This window comes from Barbus barbus (assembly GCF_936440315.1).
Source record: "Barbus barbus genome assembly, chromosome: 20".
In the NCBI taxonomy this organism is placed as follows: domain Eukaryota; kingdom Metazoa; phylum Chordata; class Actinopteri; order Cypriniformes; family Cyprinidae; genus Barbus; species Barbus barbus.
The window spans coordinates 24,556,847-24,580,024 of NC_136748.1; the positions used below are offsets into that span (position 1 = coordinate 24,556,847).

The window sequence follows — 23,178 nt, forward strand, 5'->3', positions numbered from 1 at the left end:
GCTGTTTTGGGGCACCATTGACTTCCATAGTAGGAAAAAAAAAATACTATGGAAGTCAATTCTGCCCCAGAACTGCCCCGTTTCCCACATTCTTCAGAATATCTTCTTTTGTGTTCAGCAGAACAAAGACGTTCATACAGGTTTGGAACTACTTGAGGGTGAGTAAATGATGACAGAATTTTCATTTTTGGGTGAACTATCCCTTTAACTATTGAACTTGTATTTCCCCCCTTTTATAGAAGTGTTTTATTTTGCTTTGCTTTCTATTGGACTGATTCAGTTGAGGTCTATGGAGATTACATAAGAAGTTATTTGTAGTGACATTAGCTCAGTTTGTTGCATTGCTATTTATAATTTGCTTGCCTTCACCTCTTTTCACAGCTGGAGACCCAGAGCCAGAAGATGTAAATCCCTGTTACTCTGGAAATCATGACTGTGACACAACCGCACAGTGCGTGCCGGGCGAGGGACAGCTGTTTTCGTGCCAATGCGCCACAGGTTACAAAGGAGACGGTCGCAACTGTTATGGTAAGAGAAGTTATATGGAAACATCTTCCTGCACAAACACACAATTCCAGGTCCTTGACACTCTGTTTAATCAGTCGAGGGTCTGGAATACTTCTGCAATAACCCAAAACCTTCGTCTGCATAACATCAACATTGCAGGTCATTCAGAAGTGGGGTCATCACCACTGTAGTACATTAGCACAACCAGACGTTTCCTATCCAGTGAGGCAGTCGCAAAGTAGAGGAAACCCTCAGTGAATCATGAATGTGCCCAGGGGTCTTTCCCCCCGTCTGCTGTCTCTCATCTTCTTCCTCCCACTGTTACCAAGCCAAACAACAGAAAGACTAAACACTTTTTAGGTGGAATGTGGGAGATCTGTGAGCTTGTGGTGAGTCTGGGGAAGATTTGTAAGCGAAGACACATTTCTGTGGCATTTCTGTTTGAGCTGCACATGCAGAGGCCACATCCTCAGCTTTAAGCTAGTTGGGGGGCTCAGACCACCTGATATTTCCACGTTTGAAGAGTGGGGAGAGCAAATCGCACCTCCCCTGCAGAAAACTCCCTATGTACTAATACAGATGTGTGTTTTTTTTGTTCCAGATTATATTTGACATAGAGACGTAATGATGTCTGATTTGAGATCAAATTGTGTTTTTGAGTCGATTCTGATTTAGTGATTTGGTTGAACTGATACACAAAGCAAAATAGAGCTTGTAGCTGTTGGGATGCATAAATAGCTTGTGAAGGACTGATCACAAATAGAATGTATTGCCATATTATTAAAAATTAAGATGTCATATTTCTAACTTGACAGGGAATCTTGACTTGACAACTACAGCAGTGCATATCAGAAACGAGATGAACGATTCAAAATCATTTAAACAAATTCTTAAAAAGTTGTCCATGCATTATTTTGCATTAAGTTTTATAAGGGGGCAGTCGTGGCCTAATGGATAGAGAGTTGGACTTGTAACCCGAAGGTCGTGGGTTCGAGTCTCAGGTCCGGCAACCACGACTGAGGTGAGACCCTTGAGCAAGGCACCGAACCCCTCAACTGCTCCCCGGGCGCCGCATTGATGGCTGCCCGCTGCTCCAGGTGTTCCTGGATGGGTTAAATGCAGAGAATGTCCCTTTCCCCCTTCCCCTGGGGGGAAGTCGTGGCCTAATGGTTAGAGAGTCGGACTCGTAATCGAAAGGTTGCGGGTTCGAGTCCCCAGCCGGCAGGGATTGTAGGTGGGGGGAGTGAATGTACAGCGCTCTCTCCACCCTCAATACCACGACTGAGGTGCCCTTGAGCAAGGCACCGAACCCCCAACTGCTCCCCGGGTGCCGCAGCATGGCTGCCCACTGCTCCGGGTGTGTGTTCACGGTGTGTGTGTGTGTGTGCATTTGTTCACTACTCACTGCTGTGTGTGTGCACTTGGATGGGTTAAACGCAGAGCACCAATTTCGAGTATGGGTCACCATACTTGACAATACGTCACGACTGACTAAAGCTTATTTTCATAAGCTTATTTTCTCAGCTGTCACATTGCTGAACACAACATTTTTAATAAACATTGCATTTTTTACAAGTAAAACTGTAAATTGGAAAGAATATTGTGGAGTAATTAATTCTAATACTAAAATAATATTTCAAAATATTATTATTAATAACAATTTTTGGTTGTTGTTGTTAAAAATTCCCTGATGCAACCTAATTGGAAACTCCGTGCTAAACAGCAATTTTACTACAAAAATTTGAATTTTTTTAAATGTTCATTTTAAATGGTTGTTTGGAACAAATTGATTCAAATTTGACAATTAATTTTTTTTTATGTTTATAAAGCTCATTTGCATAAAGTTGCACTTTTCTCAGCATTGGTACATCACTGGACATGCCCATAAAACAAAAAACAATTATTTTCTCATTTTGAAATGAATAACTTATTGCTGCTTTGTCTCTGTAAATCAGAATATATGTGAACACCCCATAAGGGATGATTTTTTTTTTTTACCAGGAAAGTTGGAAAGAATATTGCAGAATAATTTATATTAATGTAATTATTAATTATTTTGTAAGCTCATTCATTTTATTTGATTCAGTGAATCAGTTCTTTTGGAAGTGTTTCTTTGGAACAAAACATCCGAACAAAGCGATTCATCAAAATGATTTGGATTTCCCAGTGCGGCTGTCTGCACTTGATTATGTGTGTTTGAGTGTGTTTTCTTGCATCATGTTCCTATTAGAGGATAATTTTATCACCTGTCTTAACTCTTCACTCTAGAGTAGATAATAAGGGGGTCAAGGAAAGAGAGCAGAGGAAAAACCAAGACAGAGAGGGGGACCGTGTGTTCCTTACCCTCCCTGTAATTAGCAATGATCAAAACCAGGTCTCCTGCTGACCAGCTCTTAACCCACCCAGAGCCTCAGGCCTGTTCCCACGCACTCCGACAGGGACGACATCCCTCGCTATCTTCCTCTGTCATCACAAACGGCAGGATCGAGGCATGCTTTATCTCTCCAGCACCTGAATGCCATGTTTGACGCATACCAAGGCACCTCTTATAGCCTTTTAGACACCCGGTGTCCAAAACAATGAATCTTGTAGTGTGATTGGTTAACATTAGAGCATTATGGGTTGAAATTGAGCAGTTATTCTCTCTCTGTAGATGTGGATGAGTGTGTAGAAGGTCTGAGCTCCTGTGGTGCTCGTTCCTACTGTGTGAACCTGCCTGGAAGCCATCGATGTCAGTGTGAGAGCGGATTTGAGTTTGGATTTGACGGTCGGACATGTCAGGGTAAGAAACATCTTCATTTCCTGTGCAGTCTACCAAACTTGTGTATTCCACATTGGATATATTTATTTATCTTTCAGAGACAAATGTATATTTAATGCTTTAAAGGAATTGAGCAGCTTTGAATGAAAAAAAAAAAAAAGTTATGTCATGCATTTATTCATATAAAATTACTGTATGAAAATTAAACTCCCAAAAACAGCCATAAGTAATTATTTTATTATTATATTAAATGAAATGATTTCATTATTGATTTTTTAATTTTTTTTTTATTGGCCCAAGTCTAAAGCTGAAAGTTATCTGTGTTGATATCTTAAATAAAATAGTCAATGGCTTTATTTGGAAGTATATATTACAAATTATACTTCTACTTCTGCAGAATACAGTATTTATTCATAGAATACCTATATAAAATACATAATATTTCTTGACTTTTTATTTGTTTGGATTAAAAGGATTTTTAAATTTAATATCAATTATTTAAATCTTTTAAAAATTATTATTATCTAATTAAAACATGCTAAATATACTACCTTTCAAAAGTTTATAATCAGTATGATTTTCTTTTTTGAATGAATTTAATGCTTTTATTCAGCAACAGTGGCTTCAGTTGATCAAAAGTGACAATAAGGACATTTGTAATGTTACAAATGATTTCAAATAAATTCAGTTCTTTTGAACTTTCTATTCATCAAAGAATGTTTCGCGGTTTCCACAAAAATGTTAAGCAGCACAACTGTTTTCAACATTGAAAATAATAAGACTGAAGTAATAGCTGTTGTTACGGGGTTGACGAGACGTGAGACGTGCGGATCCATTCGCAAGGCTTTATTATAAAACATGGTCAAACAGGCAGGGTCGAGAGACAGCAAACAGGTATGGCAGAGGCAAGACAGAGCAATCCGTGGAGCAAGCGTGGGTCAACGATCGGCGTACAAAATCCAGACAGGGCAAGGCAGAGAGAATAATCCAAGAACTCGGGCAGGGTCAGACACGGAAAGGAAAACAAGGCAAGACTATGAAAACTAGGAACGCTTTGTAAGGTAGACGGGCTAACAATACTCGGCCCTGATGCTGAGGAAGTCCATGGTTTAAATAGTGTGTGTGATTGTGAAATGAGCATCAGGTGCGTGTGATGAGTGAATGGTGACAGCTGTGATCTGTGCAATGCATGGTGGGAAATGGAGTCCAGTGTGCTGTGTAGTGTGAGAGTCAATGTGGTGAACGGGTGACCTCTGGTGGTGGTAAAACAGGAGAGCATGGTCAGGATTCGTGACATAGCCCCCCCCCAAGGAGCGGCTTCCAGACGCTCCTATATAGTCCAGGAGGGCGGTGGAGCGGAGGCGGAACAGGGGGAGGGATGGAGGGCCAGGTCCGTGAGGAAGTGGGAAGACCGGGGACTGAGGCAGAACCGGCAGAGCAGGACACCCAGGCGGAACCGGAGACCAGGACAGAGCAAGAGCCCACCAGGGCGGAGCAGACGGACCAGGAGCCCACCAGGGCGGAGTAGATGACCACCAGACCGGAGTAGAAGACCACCACGGCGGAGCAGACGACCACCAGACCCGAGCAGAAGACCCCCACGGCGGAGCAGACGACCACCAGACCCGAGCAGAAGACCACCATGGCGGGGCAGACGACCACCAGACCCGAGCAAGAGCCCACCAGGGCGGAGTAGACGGACCAGGAGCCCACCAGACCAGAGTAGAAGACCACCACGGCGGAGCAGACGACCACCAGACCCGAGCAGAAGACCCCCATGGCGGGGCAGAGGACCACCAGACCTGAGCAGAAGACCCTCGCCAGGAAGCAGACTGGGCAGGAAACCATGGCAGAGTCTGAGATCTGGGGGAAACAGAGACAGACAACACAGGGAGAGCAGAGACAGACAATACAGGGAGAGCATTCATGATCTCAGGGGGCGTGGCAGGGCAGGACGAGGATTCATAGACTGCGTTTTTAGCCGTGACAGGACAGGGCGTGAGCTCACAGACAGCCTCTTTAGCCGTGACAGGACAAGGCGTGAGCTCACAGACGGCCTCTTTAGCCGTGACAGGACAGGGCGAGAGCTCACAGACGGCCTCTTTAGCCGTGACAGGACAGGGCGTGAGCTCACAGACGGCCTCTTTGGCCGTGACAGGACAGACAGTGAGTTCAGGAACGGCCTCCATGGCCGTGACGGGGCAGACAGTGAGTTCAAGAACGGCCTCCGTGGCCGTGACAGGGCAGACCGTAAGTTCAGGAATGGCCTCCATGGCCATGACAGGGCAGACCATGAGGTCAGGAACGGCCTCCGTGGCCGTGACAGGGTAGACAGTGACGTCAGGAACGGCCTCCATGGCCGTGACAGGGCAGACCATGAGGTCAGGAACGGCCTCCGTGGCCGTGACAGGGCAGACAGGAAGTTCAGGAGTAGGTGCCACCACTTCGGGAGGTTCTGCAGCGGAAGCCGCCACCTCTGGAGGCACTGGAGCAGACTCGTGGACAGTAGAGGCCTCAGCAGCACACTCGTGGACAGGAGAGGCCTCAGGAGCACAGTGTGCAGCCCACACACTCAAAATGGCAACCGCCATAACGGGAAGTACTGAGGTCAGGGGAACAGTCTCTGTAACAGACAGGGTTGAGGCCCTGGGAATGCCAGCTACTCGCACTGACATCAGTGGTGGGTCCATCACACTGGATATCAGCACTCGAAGGACTGACCTTGAATCTGTGGTAACAGACTCTGGCTGAGGAGCTGAGGCGTGAAGTGACTCTGGCTGGAGCACTGAGACGTGGTGTGACTCTGGCTGGAGCACTGAGACGTGGTGTGACTCTGGCTGGAGCACTGAGACGTGAGCAGACTTTGGCTTGACAGCGACGACGTGAGCAGACTCTGGCTTGACAGCGACGACGTGAGCAGACTCTGGCTTGACAGCGACGACGTGAGCAGACTCTGGCTTGGCAGCGACGACGTGAGCAGACTCTGGCTTGGCAGCGACGACGTGAGCAGACTCTGGCTTGGCAGCGACGACGTGAGCAGACTCTGGCTTGGCAGCGACGACGTGAGCAGACTCTGGCTTGGCAGCGACGACGTGAGCAGACTCTGGCTTGGCAGCGACGACGTGAGCAGACTCTGGCTTGGCAGCGACGACGTGAGCAGACTCTGGCTTGGCAGCGACGACGTGAGCAGACTCTGGCTTGGCAGCGACGACGTGAGCAGACTCTGGCTTGGCAGCGACGTGAAGGGGTGCTGTTGCTGCCGCCATTTTGTGAGTGAGTGAGGTGTCGCGTTCCTCCGCGACACCCACAGTAAAAGAGGAGCCCACACACAGTAAAGCATAGTCCATAAATTGACTGAGAGATGAACGGGGACCCTCGCGGATCAACCTTGACCGGAGCGGCTGATTAATGCCTTCACAAAAAAAGTCAATAAGTGCGTAGTCCGGCAGATCAGAAAAATAGGCGAGGTCTAAGTACTCCTGAATATAATCCTCGAGCGGTCGCGAGCCCTGCTCGAGGGTTAATAACAGTCGTGCACAGTCCATACCTGGCCAATGTCCTCTTGAAAAGCCGCTGGATCCTTGTGTGGCCGAGTATTCTGTTACGGGGTTGACGAGACGTGAGACGTGCGGATCCATTCGCAAGGCTTTATTATAAAACATGGTCAAACAGGCAGGGTCGAGAGACAGCAAACAGGTATGGCAGAGGCAAGACAGAGCAATCCGTGGAGCAAGCGTGGGTCAACGATCGGCGTACAAAATCCAGACAGGGCAAGGCAGAGAGAATAATCCAAGAACTCGGGCAGGGTCAGACACGGAAAGGAAAACAAGGCAAGACTATGAAAACTAGGAACGCTTTGTAAGGTAGACGGGCTAACAATACTCGGCCCTGATGCTGAGGAAGTCCATGGTTTAAATAGTGTGTGTGATTGTGAAATGAGCATCAGGTGCGTGTGATGAGTGAATGGTGACAGCTGTGATCTGTGCAATGCATGGTGGGAAATGGAGTCCAGTGTGCTGTGTAGTGTGAGAGTCAATGTGGTGAACGGGTGACCTCTGGTGGTGGTAAAACAGGAGAGCATGGTCAGGATTCGTGACAGCTGTAGTAATTTAGTCACAAAAATTACATTTATTATATAAATATAACAGTTATTTTCAATTGTAATACTTTTTCACAATATTACTATTTTCAATGTATTTTTGTTCAAATAAATGCAGCCTTGGTGAGCAACACCAACCTTTTGAATGATCCAATATAAAACTGGATGTTGCTTGTGGCATTCAACGTGCATAATGTGACAAAAAAAAATTTCCATCTTACTGTTTTGAATGTTTATTGCTATATATTCTACTGTGCACTATATTACATACTATATTGCACAGCATGCATCATATCTATATAAGCTTCTAAGAACACGGTCAGCAGTTTATATGTGACTCAGTCTGAGTTGTGTGCTGTCAGTGGGATGTGATGTGTTGCAGAGGTTAAATGTTGGTAAAACACAGGCTCATTCTCTCAGCTGAATGCTGTAGGTGAAGGGTTTGCAGTGCAGAGAGAGGCATGGGTAACGCTGGTGAAGGGAGGGTATATTGAAACAATGACCCAATGTCCTCGCTCAGGGAATGTGCGTAGGAGACGCGCAGCTGAAGAACACAAGGGTGTCAGAGGACAGTTAACTCTTCTCCTTCCTGTACAGTACGCTCTGACGGGATTGTGGGAATTTGGAGCCTTCAGGCAACAGCTAGAATGACTCAGACCAACATCCGGAGAAATGTGGTTAATCCGCTGTTTGTTGCGTTCTAGAGTGAGTGTTGGGGTTTTGTGGTTTGTGCAGATGTGGATGAGTGTCGTGCCCAACCGTGCCACACCCAGGCCTTGTGCTCAAACAGTCCGGGATCTTTCCAGTGCCAGTGCCAACCGGGATACCATGGGAATGGTTTCCATTGCCACCCTCAAAATGGTAGCTGTTTGTAGTTACTTGGATTTTTAACATTGTTTTATTCAAGTAAAGTCCCAAATTCTATAATATCTGGTTCATTTGCATTATAGGTCGCCCCAAGACCCAGTGTGAGCAGCACAGAGACGGACTTCAGAGCGGAAATGGTGGTGTTCGTCCTATAGGAGCCTTCATCCCTCAGTGTGATGAGGAGGGTCAGTACAGGCCGCAGCAGTGCCACGGGTCCACAGGTCACTGCTGGTGTGTGGACAGTAGAGGACAGGAGAGAGCGGGGACCAGAACTCCACCCGGAACCCCATCTATAAACTGTGATGAGCCTGGTAAGAAATAGGCCTCTCTTAATTTTTTAAGCAATTTATTTTCTCATGGTATATTTTATAGATGGGTAGAAAATGTTCTTTGTCGAAATATATCCTTAAATTCTAGATTCTACTTCACCAGTGTTATTTTATTATTATTTATGTACTTATATATTATTATTAACATATAGTTTAGTACTTATTAATATTTTATTATTTTGTTTTCAGTTTTCATTTTAATAATTTTAATTTAAGTTTTAGCTATTTTTTTTGTGCTTTTGTCTTTTTTCCTCTATTTCTATATAGCCTTAATTATATTTTATTTCAGTTCAAGTAATTTTAGTTTCCATTTTAGTTATAAATAACAGCACTGTTGATTTCTAATAAAATACTTAAGGGGAGGTTGAAATTTGTCAGAACCACCTGCAAGATTTTTCTACTGAGACAACAAACCTCCTTTCTATCCCAAGTGCGTCCAGTGCGTCCCAAGACCCAGTGTGAGCAGCACAGAGACAGTCTTCGTAGCAGAGATGGTGACGCTCCTCTGACAGGAGCCTTCATCCCTCAGTGTGATGAGGAGGGTCAGTACAGGCCGCAGCAGTGCCACGGGTCCACAGGTCACTGCTGGTGTGTGGACAGTAGAGGACAGGAGAGAGCGGGGACCAGAACTCCACCCGGAACCCCATCTATTAACTGTGATGAGCCTGGTAAGAAATTGTCTACAGCAGAGGTGTCCATACGTTTTACTATGAAGGGCCAAAAATCAAATTAAAAGTATATTTAGCATTATATCTAATTGTATTATTTTCACATGTATTTTTTGTATTATTATTATTATTTTTTTTTTTTTCCTATAATTAAATGCAAAAATGTGATTATTTTTGCATTTAAAAGAAATCATTCTAATATGCTGAGTTTATGTTCAGGAAACATTTCTTATAATTATTAGTGTTGAAAACAATTGTGCTGCTTAATATTTTTGTGGAAACTGGATTGTTTGATGAACAAAGTTCAAAAGAACATCATTTATTTTAAATATTTGTTTTTGTAACAATGTAAAAGCCTTTACTGTCACTTTTGATCAATTTCATGCATCTCTCCTTAATGAAAGTATAAATTTCTTTAATAAAAAAAAATCCTCAGTACAAATTCGACATAGGCTAGTTGTCTGGGAAAACAGGCCCTTACCCCGAGTTTAAGGAGGATAGCATAAAAATGTGAAGAGATACACCTTTATTGTTGTAGATATATTGTATTTGTCTTTGGAAAAATATAGGATTTTAGGAAAGGTCGAGGTTTGTTAAAACCCAGCTTTGTTTACATGGGCAATATTAACATCTGCAATATTATGATCAAAACAGATAATAACTTTATTGGAGTTTATAGTTTGGCAACTCTTAAACTTGCACAAACCCTTTCATTTCATATAAACAAAGGGTTGTGCAAAGGAGTGTAATGAAGGAATAACAATCCCTTGTGTATCTCATCTTTATCCAGTGCGTCCCAAGACCCAGTGTGAGCAGCACAGAGACAGTCTTCGTAGCAGAGATGGTGACGCTCCTCTGACAGGAGCCTTCATCCCTCAGTGTGATGAGGAGGGTCAGTACAGGCCGCGGCAGTGCCACGGGTCCACAGGTCACTGCTGGTGTGTGGACAGTAGAGGACAGGAGAGAGCGGGGACCAGAACTCCACCTGGAGCCCCATCTATTAACTGTGATGAGCCTGGTAAGAAATAGGCCTCTCTTAATTTTTTAAGCAATTTATTTTCTCATGGTATCTTTTATAGATGGTAGAAAATGTTCTTTGTCGAAATATATCCTTAAATTCTAGATTCTACTTCACCAGTGTTATTTTATTATTATTTATGTACTTATATATTATTATTAACATATAGTTTAGTACTTATTAATATTTTATTATTTTGTTTTCAGTTTTCATTTTAATTATTTAAATTTTATTTTAAGTTTTAGCAATTTTCTTTTGTGCTTTTGTCTTTTTTCCTCTATTTCTATATAGCCTTAATTATTTTTTATTTCTGTTCAAGTAATTTTAGTTTCCATTTTAGTTATAAATAACAGCACTGTTCATTTCTAATAAAATACTTAAGGGGAGGTTGAAATTTGTCAGAACCACCTGCAAGATTTTTCTACTGAGACAACAAACCTCCTTTCTATCCCAAGTGCGTCCAGTGCGTCCCAAGACCCAGTGTGAGCAGCACAGAGACAGTCTTCGTAGCAGAGATGGTGACGCTCCTCTGACAGGAGCCTTCATCCCTCAGTGTGATGAGGAGGGTCAGTACAGGCCGCGGCAGTGCCACGGGTCCACAGGTCACTGCTGGTGTGTGGACAGTAGAGGACAGGAGAGAGCGGGGACCAGAACTCCACCCGGAACCCCATCTATTAACTGTGATGAGCCTGGTAAGAAATAGGCCTCTCTTAAATAGGTCATCTGTCCTATTTTTTTTATTTTTATTAATTGTCATGGGATCTGTTATAGAGCGGTAGCAGTTGCTCTTTTTTTGGACTATATCCAAACTCTAGATCAGGGGTAGGCAACGTTGGTCCTGGAGTGCCGATGTCCTGCAGAGTTTAGCTCCAACCCTGAAAAAAACCTCACCTGCCTGTAGCCCTAGTAATTCTGAAGACCATGATTAGCTTGTTCAGGTGTGTTTGATTGGGGTTTGAGCTAAACTCTACAGAACAGCTGTACTCCAGGACCGATGTTGCCTACCCCTGCTCTAAATGCTTTGCAAATTTCAGATGCTGTTATTTTAACATAATTTATATACTTTTTTAGTATTTATTATTTATTAACATTTTGATATAGCTTTTATTTTTATATTTTCAGTTTAAATTTGGTCATTATTTTAGCGCAAGTTTTAGTGATTTTCATATGTGTATTTGTCATTTGTATAACTTTTATAAATATATCTATTCATTTAAATTTATTTTTTATTTAAGTTTTAGCAATTTTAGTACTTCAACTCAAACTTTGTTAATTTCTGTTAGTGGCCAAGGCAACATTTCTGATTTTAATTTTAAAGAGTTTTAAGTTTACATTTTTTATTTAATATTTGGTTTTATTTTAGTTAGGGGAGGTTGAATTTCATCAGAACCACCAGAAACATTAATTTGATCAAAAACTCTGTAACTTTATTGAAGTAACTTTATGGCTGAGATTTTTATTCTGAGGGGTGCGATGAGAGAATAACAAACCTCTTTTCTGTTCCAAGTGCGTCCCAAGACCCAGTGTGAGCAGCACAGAGACAGTCTTCGTAGCAGAGATGGTGACGCTCCTCTGACAGGAGCCTTCATCCCTCAGTGTGATGAGGAGGGTCAGTACAGGCCGCAGCAGTGCCACGGGTCCACAGGTCACTGCTGGTGTGTGGACAGTAGAGGACAGGAGAGAGCGGGGACCAGAACTCCACCCGGAACCCCATCTATAAACTGTGATGAGCCTGGTAAGAAATAGGCCTCTCTTAATTTTTTAAGCAATTTATTTTCTCATGGTATCTTTTATAGATGGGTAGAAAATGTTCTTTGTCGAAATATATCCTTAAATTCTAGATTCTACTTCACCAGTGTTATTTTATTATTATTTATGTACTTATATATTATTATTAACATATATTATAGTACTTATTAATATTTTATTATTTTGTTTTCAGTTTTCATTTTAATTATTTTAATTTTCATTTAAGTTTTAGCTATTTTCTTTTGTGCTTTTGTCTTTTTTCCTCTATTTCTATATAGCCTTAATTATATTTTATTTCAGTTCAAGTAATTTTAGTTTCCATTTTAGTTATAAATAACAGCACTGTTCATTTCTAATAAAATACTTAAGGGGAGGTTGAAATTTGTCAAAACCACCTGCAAGATTTTTCTACTGAGACAACAAACCTCCTTTCTATCCCAAGTGCGTCCAGTTCGTCCCAAGACCCAGTGTGAGCAGCACAGAGACAGTCTTCGTAGCAGAGATGGTGACGCTCCTCTGACAGGAGCCTTCATCCCTCAGTGTGATGAGGAGGGTCAGTACAGGCCGCAGCAGTGCCACGGGTCCACAGGTCACTGCTGGTGTGTGGACAGTAGAGGACAGGAGAGAGCGGGGACCAGAACTCCACCTGGAACCCCATCTATTAACTGTGATGAGCCTGGTAAGAAATTGTCTACAGCAGAGGTGTCCATACGTTTTACTATGAAGGGCCAAAAATCAAATTGAAAGTATATTTAGCATTATATCTAATTGTATTATTTTCACATGTATTTTTGTATTATTATTATTATTATTTATTTTTTATTTTTATTTTTTCTATAATTAAATGCAAAAATGTGATTATTTTTGCATTTAAAAGAAATCATTCTAATATGCTGAGTTTATGTTCAGGAAACATTTCTTATAATTATTAGTGTTGAAAACAATTGTGCTGCTTAATATTTTTGTGGAAACTGGATTGTTTGATGAACAAAGTTCAAAAGAACATAATTTACTTTAAATATTTGTTTTTGTAACAATGTAAAAGCCTTTACTGTCACTTTTGATCAATTTCATGCATCTCTCCTTAATGAAAGTATAAATTTCTTTAATAAAAAAAAATCCTCAGTACAAATTCGACATAGGCTAGTTGTCTGGGAAAACAGGCCCTTACCCCGAGTTTAAGGAGGATAGCATAAAAATGTGAAGAGATACACCTTTATTGTTGTAGATATATTGTATTTGTCTTTGGAAAAATATAGGATTTTAGGAAAGGTCGAGATTTGTTAAAACCCACCTTTGTTTACATGGGCAATATTAACATCTGCAATATTATGATCAAAACAGATAATAACTTTATTGGAGTTTATAGTTTGGCAACTCTTAAACTTGCACAAACCCTTTCATTTCATATAAACAAAGGGTTGTGCAAAGGAGTGTAATGAAGGAATAACAATCCCTTGTGTATCTCATCTTTATCCAGTGCGTCCCAAGACCCAGTGTGAGCAGCACAGAGACAGTCTTCGTAGCAGAGATGGTGACGCTCCTCTGACAGGAGCCTTCATCCCTCAGTGTGATGAGGAGGGTCAGTACAGGCCGCGGCAGTGCCACGGGTCCACAGGTCACTGCTGGTGTGTGGACAGTAGAGGACAGGAGAGAGCGGGGACCAGAACTCCACCTGGAACCCCATCTATTAACTGTGATGAGCCTGGTAAGAAATAGGCCTCTCTTAAATAGGTCATCTGTCCTATTTTTTTTTATTTTTATTAATTGTCATGGGATCTGTTATAGAGCGGTAGCAGTTGCTCTTTTTTTGGACTATATCCAAACTCTAGATCAGGGGTAGGCAACGTTGGTCCTGGAGTGCCGATGTCCTGCAGAGTTTAGCTCCAACCCTGAAAAAAACCTCACCTGCCTGTAGCCCTAGTAATTCTGAAGACCATGATTAGCTTGTTCAGGTGTGTTTGATTGGGGTTTGAGCTAAACTCTACAGAACAGCTGTACTCCAGGACCGATGCTGCCTACCCCTGCTCTAAATGCTTTGCAAATTTCAGATGCTGTTATTTTAACATAATTTATATACTTTTTTAGTATTTATTAACATTTTGATATAGCTTTTATTTTTATATTTTCAGTTTAAATTTGGTCATTATTTTAGCGCAAGTTTTAGTGATTTTCATATGTGTATTTGTCATTTGTATAACTTTTATAAATATATCTATTCATTTAAATTTATTTTTTATTTAAGTTTTAGCAATTTTAGTACTTCAACTCAAACTTTGTTAATTTCTGTTAGTGGCCAAGGCAACATTTCTGATTTTAATTTTAAAGAGTTTTAAGTTTACATTTTTTATTTAATATTTGGTTTTATTTTAGTTAGGGGAGGTTGAATTTCATCAGAACCACCAGAAACATTAATTTGATCAAAAACTCTGTAACTTTATTGAAGTAACTTTATGGCTGAGATTTTTATTCTGAGGGGTGCGATGAGAGAATAACAAACCTCTTTTCTGTTCCAAGTGCGTCCCAAGACCCAGTGTGAGCAGCACAGAGACAGTCTTCGTAGCAGAGATGGTGACGCTCCTCTGACAGGAGCCTTCATCCCTCAGTGTGATGAGGAGGGTCAGTACAGGCCGCAGCAGTGCCACGGGTCCACAGGTCACTGCTGGTGTGTGGACAGTAGAGGACAGGAGAGAGCGGGGACCAGAACTCCACCCGGAACCCCATCTATTAACTGTGATGAGCCTGGTAAGAAATAGGCCTCTCTTAATTTTTTAAGCAATTTATTTTCTCATGGTATCTTTTATAGATGGGTAGAAAATGTTCTTTGTCGAAATATATCCTTAAATTCTAGATTCTACTTCACCAGTGTTATTTTATTATTATTTATGTACTTATATATTATTATTAACATATATTATAGTACTTATTAATATTTTATTATTTTGTTTTCAGTTTTCATTTTATTTAAATTTTATTTTAAGTTTTAGCAATTTTCTTTTGTGCTTTTGCTTTTTTCCCTCTATTTCTATATAGCCTTAATTATTTTTTATTTCTGTTCAAGTAATTTTAGTTTCCATTTTAGTTATAAATAACAGCACTGTTCATTTCTAATAAAATACTTAAGGGGAGGTTGAAATTTGTCAGAACCACCTGCAAGATTTTTCTACTGAGACAACAAACCTCCTTTCTATCCCAAGTGCGTCCAGTGCGTCCCAAGACCCAGTGTGAGCAGCACAGAGACAGTCTTCGTAGCAGAGATGGTGATGTTCCTCTGACAGGAGCCTTCATCCCTCAGTGTGATGAGGAGGGTCAGTACAGGCCGCGGCAGTGCCACGGGTCCACAGGTCACTGCTGGTGTGTGGACAGTAGAGGACAGGAGAGAGCGGGGACCAGAACTCCACCCGGAACCCCATCTATTAACTGTGATGAGTCAGGTAAGAGAGCAATGCATAAAACAATACAATAACAGCTAAACTAATATATCGATGTGGAGTGGAATTTTGTTCTAATAAGATTTCACTGTGGATGGGGCTGCCACTCTAAGCAATCAAACTTACAAAGTGGTATTGGTGAACGATAAAACAGCTAATAAAATCCCATAGACTTCCTTACAGCCATATACCTTACAGCCATATAAACAGACCAGAATACTGTTGTACAATACCATTGTAGCACCAGCTTTCACATTGGGCAATTGGGCAACAAGTGTGAGAAATGGGCACCATGCTGTTGCTTGTCAATTATAGGCTTTCTAATTTGCAAAGTAGTTTCACATCATCTGTAATTAATCACTCTAATTTGTAGCAGAGCTCACAAAGTCCGGTCTGCCCTGTGTTCATCCACATTACAGAGCAGGAGGAAAATATGAGCAGCAAGTTTAGTCCAATGAATGTGTCCTCTTCACACCATAGTTAGAAATGCCTCATTTTTCATCTCACTGTTTTGTAGCCAAAAATGAGACTGATAAAGACGGAAAAATGTTTTGGAACTCTCATTAGATTATTTAATTAGATTATATGAATCAGAAAACATATAGAAAATACTCTAGTATGTAGTTCTTAGTGGATTTTAGAGGTTCAAATTTAGAATATTATTATTTTATATTAGATTAGATATTTCTTAATAATATTATCAACATTAACAACAATCATTAAAATATTAGATTATAAATAAATGTAATTGTAAAAATATGAATTATTTAAAAATATATTTATTTATCATCATTATCATCATCATAAAATCAATTCAGTAGTTTAAAATATCTTTTTTCATGCTGGATTAGTCATTAGCAGTTTTCATTGTTCACTTGATTAATCTCTTATTGGTTATGGATAAATATCCCCATATTGTGCAGTAATATGTTCCTGGTTTCCCCTCTGACACCCAGTGCCTCCAGTCCAGCGTCCAGAGACCGTCTGTGAGCGTTGGAGAGCCAGTCTGTTGCAGCAATATGGAGGCCAGCCAGATTCCCACCATTATCTACCTCAGTGTGACTCTGCCGGGGAGTTCAACCCAGTTCAGTGCTACGGAGACAGCAGCTACTGCTGGTGTGTGGACCAAAACGGGCGGGAAGTACCAGGAACCCGCTCACACGATGCTGTGAAACCTGCCTGTGAGTGTCGCTTGCTGTGAGATCCAGTTTCCTAATGAAAAAAACACTGGTTAAATGGTTCAGTTGTTGGACATTTTATTTTATTCTATTTTTATTTCCTTGTTTTTATTTTATTTTCAAATTTACATTCAGAATAAAGGCCAACAAAATGATTTGTTTTTCCAAGCTAAAATGATCTGCTGCCTTTTAGGTATACCTACTGTGGCCCCTCCCACCTTGCACCCTCTGCCACGCCCAGATGTGACCCCGCCTCCATCAGGCACGTCCCTGCTTTATGCCCAGGGCCAGCAGATTGGAGTATTGCCTCTCAATGGCACACAGATGGACAAGCAGAGACCTTCAGTGCTGCTTGCTTTACATGTGAGAATTGCACATTATTGATTGAAATATTGAAGTCTGCAGCTTTGAGAATAGTATACTAATTCTCTCCTGTTTAAATTCTCAGGGGTCTATAGTGGTCGGCATTGATTACGACTGCAGAGAAAGGAAAGTTTATTGGACTGATCTGGCTGGACGGACAATCAATAGAGCCAGTCTGGAGCCAGGATCAGAACCTGAGATTATCATCAACACAGGTATGTTTATTTGACAAATGAATATAATATAATATTTTATAATGTAATATATAATCTTTTTCAGCTCTGACGAGTCCAGAAGGTCTTGCTTTAGATGTCACCCGAAGGAGACTGTTTTGGGTGGACAGCACCTCAGATAAGATCGAAACAGCGAACCTTGATGGAAGTGACCGGCGTGTTGTGTTTGACACAGGCTTAGTAAATCCCAGAGCCATCATCGTGGACTCCTCTACAGGGTATGTGCTTCAGATTGCTTAAAGATATCAAAAGCATCTTGCCATCTCAGTACCTAAATCAGTACCTGAGATAAAAAAGTACTGCATCTTATTTAAAGCTTTGATTTTACTAATCTGATCAAAGCTGGTCAGTTTTTGGTCATGTATGTGAATACTAGATTTTGTTGCATTTAAGGATAATGTGTATGTGTAGAAATTGAGTTTCTGATTGTGTACCACAGTATACACAACCTACATTATATTAAATAATGTATAATTATTATAATAAACAATAAATATATATGTTTTTAATATAAATTGACTTCTTGGAATGTAAAATCAAAATCATATTCTATCCTATATATTATTTTTCTATATTTTATCATATTTATATTTTTAAATAATACATACTGAATAATTTAAATTTTAAAATGTATTAAACTATGTGTTTTTTATTGTAGTAATATTTAACAAAATATTTTTTTCTGTGTTTTTGATCAAATACAGTCTTCATGAGCATAAGACACATCTTTCAAAAATATTAACACATTTATATGAATTATATATACATACACACACACACACACAAACTGTAGTAAATCATATATAATTATTATAATATTTTAGAATAAGCAAAAATATTTTAATATATTGACCTCTTGGCAAAATGTATAGAATAAAAACTGCTATATATAATGTTAGATCAGAATCTCGTATATTATTTTAGATTTTATCATATTTATTTATAATAATACATACATATGTATACAAATATAAAATAATACATAGTGAATATTAAAATCTGTACATATAAAATATAAACAAATAATTTAATAATAAATATAGCTAATAAACATAATTTAATAGATCTAGCTAATATTAAAAATGTATTTATATATATTATGTATATATACATATATGTACAGACATATACATTATGCGTGTGTGTGTGTGTGTGTGTGTGTGTGTGTATACTGTATACACACACCCCAAGCTGGTCTAATTTTATGTATTTTGCCAAGAGGTCAATCTGTGATGTTTATATCCTATTTATTTTATATACTGTATGGTTCTATTTTATTTATTTTATAAATAGACGTTCTATGTTCCATGCTTATGTTCCATGCTTAAGCCTAATGCATCTTAGTTTCTCAAATAATCCTTAATACATGCCACCAATTCATCAAACAATGTTTTTTTAAATAATATGTTTTATAATAATTATAATTAATGAATTACAATAATACTATACAATTTTTGTATCTTTTACACATTTTGATTATTTTTATTTTGAGCATACTGGATCGCTCACCATTAGAACCACAATTAAGACCATTAAAAAGGGCATCTTTGCTTAATTGATCCTGTAATTGGCAGCTTTAATGAACCCTCATTTCCCCTCCATCACAATTCCCATGCTTCCTTTACATGAATGCTTCAAAATCTAAAATCTGTTATCATTGTGAAGAGTGTGATTGAGGGGAAGCGAGAGAACAGTGCAAGACACGCAGAGAAGCGAGAGAGCGAGGAGGTTAGGATGTGTATGAGAGGCAGAGAAAATAAAAGGGCAAGGCTACAAATTGGCCCAGATGCTGGTGTTGCTTCAGTGTCTGGCCTGGCTTTTGGGTCTCGGGGGAGGGTAGTCAACGTGTGGGCCAGCAACTCCACAAACACAGCCATCTGGAGCAACTGAACTAGGGTGGAGGACAGGAGATATAACACGAACCTCATGGGCCATGAGAATAGCTGCTAATGTGTGTTTGTCGGTGCTGCAATTTGTGCTATTGCATGAAGCCATCTGGGTTTAAGTCTGATCCATTAGTCAGGAATTTTACGAAACAAATATTTAATTATACAAGCAGTTGAGTAAAGCTGCAATGTCAGCTGATTTCCTGCACAACGGAGTTGGTCTTGTAAATATCTTTTACCTTAAATAGCCTGAAATTGTGATTTTGTGCTTCTAAATCCTCAGGGAGAGAAAACACAATTTATGGTTAGAAATCTTTTTTTTTTTTTTTCAGCGAGTGATTCAGCTTAGCCATAGTGTAGGCTAGTTATATTTACCATTTCCTCAGGGGCTGAGTTCCTCTCATAGGGCTTGCTTTAAAACATCTTGCTTAAATCAATGCTAAATAGAGCAGAGCAGTTTTGTGTTTCTAGATTTAGGAAAACATGAATTTCAACACTTGCATGAAATTAAACTCTGCCATCTCTCCACCCATATATAAAAGCCTTACATCTCAGTCTAATGCATCAAATGCACACCGAATGGCTCGTCAAAACTTTGGAATAACTATGATTTTCTTAACGTTTTTAAAAGAAGCACTTAAAAATATCATGTGACAATGAAGACTGGATTAATGGCTGCTAAAAATTCAGCTTTAGGAATAAATTACATTTTAAAATGTATTAAAATATAATAGTTTTTTATTGTAATATTTGACAATATTACTGTTTTCGCTGTATTTTTGATCAAATGCGGTCTTCATGAGCATAACATTAAATTTGAATGAATAATAAAATACTATATTATTTATATACATTTTATCATATTTAATTTTTGTAAATAACACATTCTAAATAGTATTATATTAATAATTATTATTATAAAATCTTTTATTTATTTTTTTTAATCTCATTTTTTCACAGAACACTCTACTGGACTGACTGGAACAGAGAAGCTCCTAAAATCGAGAGCTCCTCTGTGGACGGACAAAACCGAAGAGTCCTGGTACAGGATGGGATTGGACTGCCCAATGCTTTGACCTACGACTCCACCACACGCCAGATCTGCTGGGCCGATGCAGGTATGTGCTTCGCTCGAAACCCAGACTATGAACTACCAGTTTTTTGGGGCCCGTTTACAATGTAGGCTAGTTTTTGCTTAAACATAGTATGTTTGGTGCATTTCCGACATTGTATATCTGAATCAGATGATACCAAAACAGACTGGAAATGAAAAAGTCAATTAATAACGTCTTTTTTTGTGTGTTGGACAGGAACCAAGCGTCTGGAGTGTATATCACCTAATGGGACAGGGAGACGTGTAGTCCACAGTAACCTGAATTACCCCTTCAGCATGGTCGCCTTCGCCAATCACTACTATTACACAGACTGGAGGAGGTAAAGCAGGATAGCACATGCATGTACAAAACCATATGACCACCAGAATCATAACTACCTACCAGATATTTAAAATGTTTTAAAAACAGAGCCCCAGGAGATTATTTATATTTGTTATGAGGTCCAATTAAGGTTAAATAGGACTGTGCCTTTATCAGTTGAATTGCTATAAAAAATAAACTTATTTAATATTTTCTTCTGTGGTGTTTCAGGGATGGGGTCATTGCTCTCAATCGAGAAAACCAGTCAACAGATGAGCACTTGCCTGATCAAAGGTCTCATTTGTATGGCATTACAGTTGCTCCTCCACACTGTTTATAAGGTACTTTGGTAAAGTATTTAACTCTTTTTAGTCTTTCTAATATATATATATATATATAAAATGTATTACTTTATTTCTATTCTTTTAGCAGTCTATGTAGCACGAAAGACATTTATAATGTTATAAACAAACAAATTCTATTTAAAATAAATGCTGTTCTTTTGAACTCTATATTCATCAAAGAATCCGAAAAAATCTATCACGTTTTCAATTAAATGTATAACTGTTTTTAACATAGATAATAATAAAAAATATATTGCTTAAGGACCAAATCAGAATTTCTTAAGGATCATATGACACTGAAGACTGGAGTAATGGCTGCTGAAACTTCAGCTTTGCCATCACAGGATAAAAATTACAGTACATCTTTAAAATATATTAAAATAGAAAACAGTTATTTTAAATTGTAATATTTCAGCATAATACTGATTTTTTTTTCTTCAAATAAATGCAGCCTTGGTGAGCATAAGAGATATCTTCCAAAAACATTAAAAAAAAAAATCTTAACAATCTAAAACTTTTGAATGGTTTATTTAAGTGCTCTGAATTTGCTCCCAATGGACTCCTGCTAGTGTAGTTTAGTAAACCTTCATGATTGAAAAAGATTGCATATTACAACCTGAATTCCGGTAAATGTTGGGACATTTTTTTATATATTTTTTTGAATAAAATGAAAACTAAAACACTTTCAAATCACATGAGCCAATATTTTATTCACAATAGAACAGAGAACATAAATGTTTAAACTGAGAAATTGGTAACACTTTATTTTAAGGTGTCATAATACAGAGTAATTACCTAATTAAGTACTTGTACAGTGGTGTGAAAAAGTGTTGGCCGCCTTCCTGATTTTTTATTTTTTTTGCATGTTTGTCACACTTTAATGTTTCAGATCATCAAACAAATTTAAATATTAAATCAAAGATAACACAAGTAAACAAAACGTCTTTTTTAAATGAAGGGTTTTTTTTATGAAGGGGAAACAAAATCCAAACCCACATGGCCCTGTGTGAAAAAGTGTTTAGGTCAGTGTTCATGACTCCACCATAAGAAAGAGACTGGGCAAAAATGGCCTGCATGGCAGAGTTCCAAGACGTAAACCGCTGCTGAGCAAAAAGAACATAAAGGCTCGTCTCAGTTTTGCCAGAAAACATCTTGATGATCCCCAAGACTTTTGGGAAAATACTCTGTGGAACTTTTTGGAAGGTGTGTGTCCCATTACATCTGGTGTAAAAGTAACACAGCATTTCAGAAAAAGAACATCATACCAACAGTAAAATATGGTGGTGGTAGTGTGATGGTCTGGGGCTGTTTAGCTGCTTCAGGACCTGGAAGACTTGCTGTGATAAATGGATCCATGAATTCAGCTGTCTACCAAAAAATCCTGAAGGACAATGTCCGGCCATCTGTTCGTGACCTCAAGCTGAAGCGAACTTGGGTTCTGCAGCAGGACAATGATCCAAAACACACCAGCAAATCCACCTCTGAATGGCTGAAGAAAAACAAAATGAAGACTTTGGAGTGGCCTAGTCAAAGTCCTGACCTGAATCCTATTGAGATGCTGTGGCATGACCTTAAAAAGGCGGTTCTTGCTCGAAAACCCTCCAATGTGGCTGAATTACAACAATTCTGCCAAGATGAGTGGGCCAAAATTCCTCTACAGCGCTGTAACAGACTCATTGTAAGTTATCACAAATGCTTGATTGCAGTTGTTGCTGCTAAGGGTGGCCCAACCAGTTATTAGGTTTAGGGGGCAAGCACTTTTTCACACAGGGCCATGTGGGTTTGGATTTAGTTTTCTCTTCATAATAAAAAACTTCATTCAAAAACTGCATGTTGTGTTTACTTGTGTTATTAATATTTAAATTAGTTTGATCTGAAACATTAAAGTGTGACAAACATGCAAAAAAATAAAAAATCAGGAAGGGGGCCAACACTTTTTCACACCACTGTACTTACATGAAACAAAATGTACTTACCATGTAACTAAGTTATGGAACAGCCTGTACTTAGTTTGTAATTATGTAGATGTAATAGGCAGCTACTGTTACATTATGTAACAGATCGAGTCTGTTACACAGCTACTTGTACACTTAAGTACAATCTTGATACACTTTATTTTAAGTAGCTTATGTTTGTGTATTATTATGTAATTGTAATGTAATTAGAAAAGTATTACATGTATTTAAGCTGTGTACTGGTGGCTTAAATCAAACTAAGGTGCAGCTGGAGAAGGTGTACAGTACAGATGCACATGAAAATTCACTTAAGTACAATCTTGATGCACTTTAAGTAGCTTATGTCTGTGTACTGACATTTATAATTACGTTGTA

General features: G+C 39.3%; 1 protein-coding gene across 2 annotated transcripts in view; it reads left to right on the forward strand.

The window, feature by feature from the left end:
• LOC306886499 (nidogen-2-like) overlaps positions 1 to 23,178 on the forward strand; it is a 41,020-nt gene that overhangs the window by 15,697 nt on the left and 2,145 nt on the right. Inside the window, exons 9-27 of one of the 2 annotated variants that reach the window (XM_079443642.1) lie at positions 382 to 528; positions 3,161 to 3,289; positions 8,103 to 8,228; positions 8,318 to 8,545; positions 8,995 to 9,231; positions 10,022 to 10,249; positions 10,705 to 10,941; positions 11,757 to 11,984; positions 12,441 to 12,677; positions 13,479 to 13,706; positions 14,516 to 14,743; positions 15,196 to 15,432; positions 16,386 to 16,610; positions 16,801 to 16,970; positions 17,056 to 17,185; positions 17,250 to 17,421; positions 20,050 to 20,207; positions 20,400 to 20,523; positions 20,736 to 20,845. In XM_079443642.1, the coding sequence (XP_079299768.1) occupies positions 382 to 528; positions 3,161 to 3,289; positions 8,103 to 8,228; positions 8,318 to 8,545; positions 8,995 to 9,231; positions 10,022 to 10,249; positions 10,705 to 10,941; positions 11,757 to 11,984; positions 12,441 to 12,677; positions 13,479 to 13,706; positions 14,516 to 14,743; positions 15,196 to 15,432; positions 16,386 to 16,610; positions 16,801 to 16,970; positions 17,056 to 17,185; positions 17,250 to 17,421; positions 20,050 to 20,207; positions 20,400 to 20,523; positions 20,736 to 20,844 (3,578 nt within the window). In that variant the 3' untranslated portion in view covers position 20,845. The remainder of the gene's footprint in view (positions 1 to 381; positions 529 to 3,160; positions 3,290 to 8,102; positions 8,229 to 8,317; positions 8,546 to 8,994; positions 9,232 to 10,021; positions 10,250 to 10,704; positions 10,942 to 11,756; positions 11,985 to 12,440; positions 12,678 to 13,478; positions 13,707 to 14,515; positions 14,744 to 15,195; positions 15,433 to 16,385; positions 16,611 to 16,800; positions 16,971 to 17,055; positions 17,186 to 17,249; positions 17,422 to 20,049; positions 20,208 to 20,399; positions 20,524 to 20,735; positions 20,846 to 23,178) is intronic. The other variant, XM_079443643.1, reaches the window with a different exon arrangement.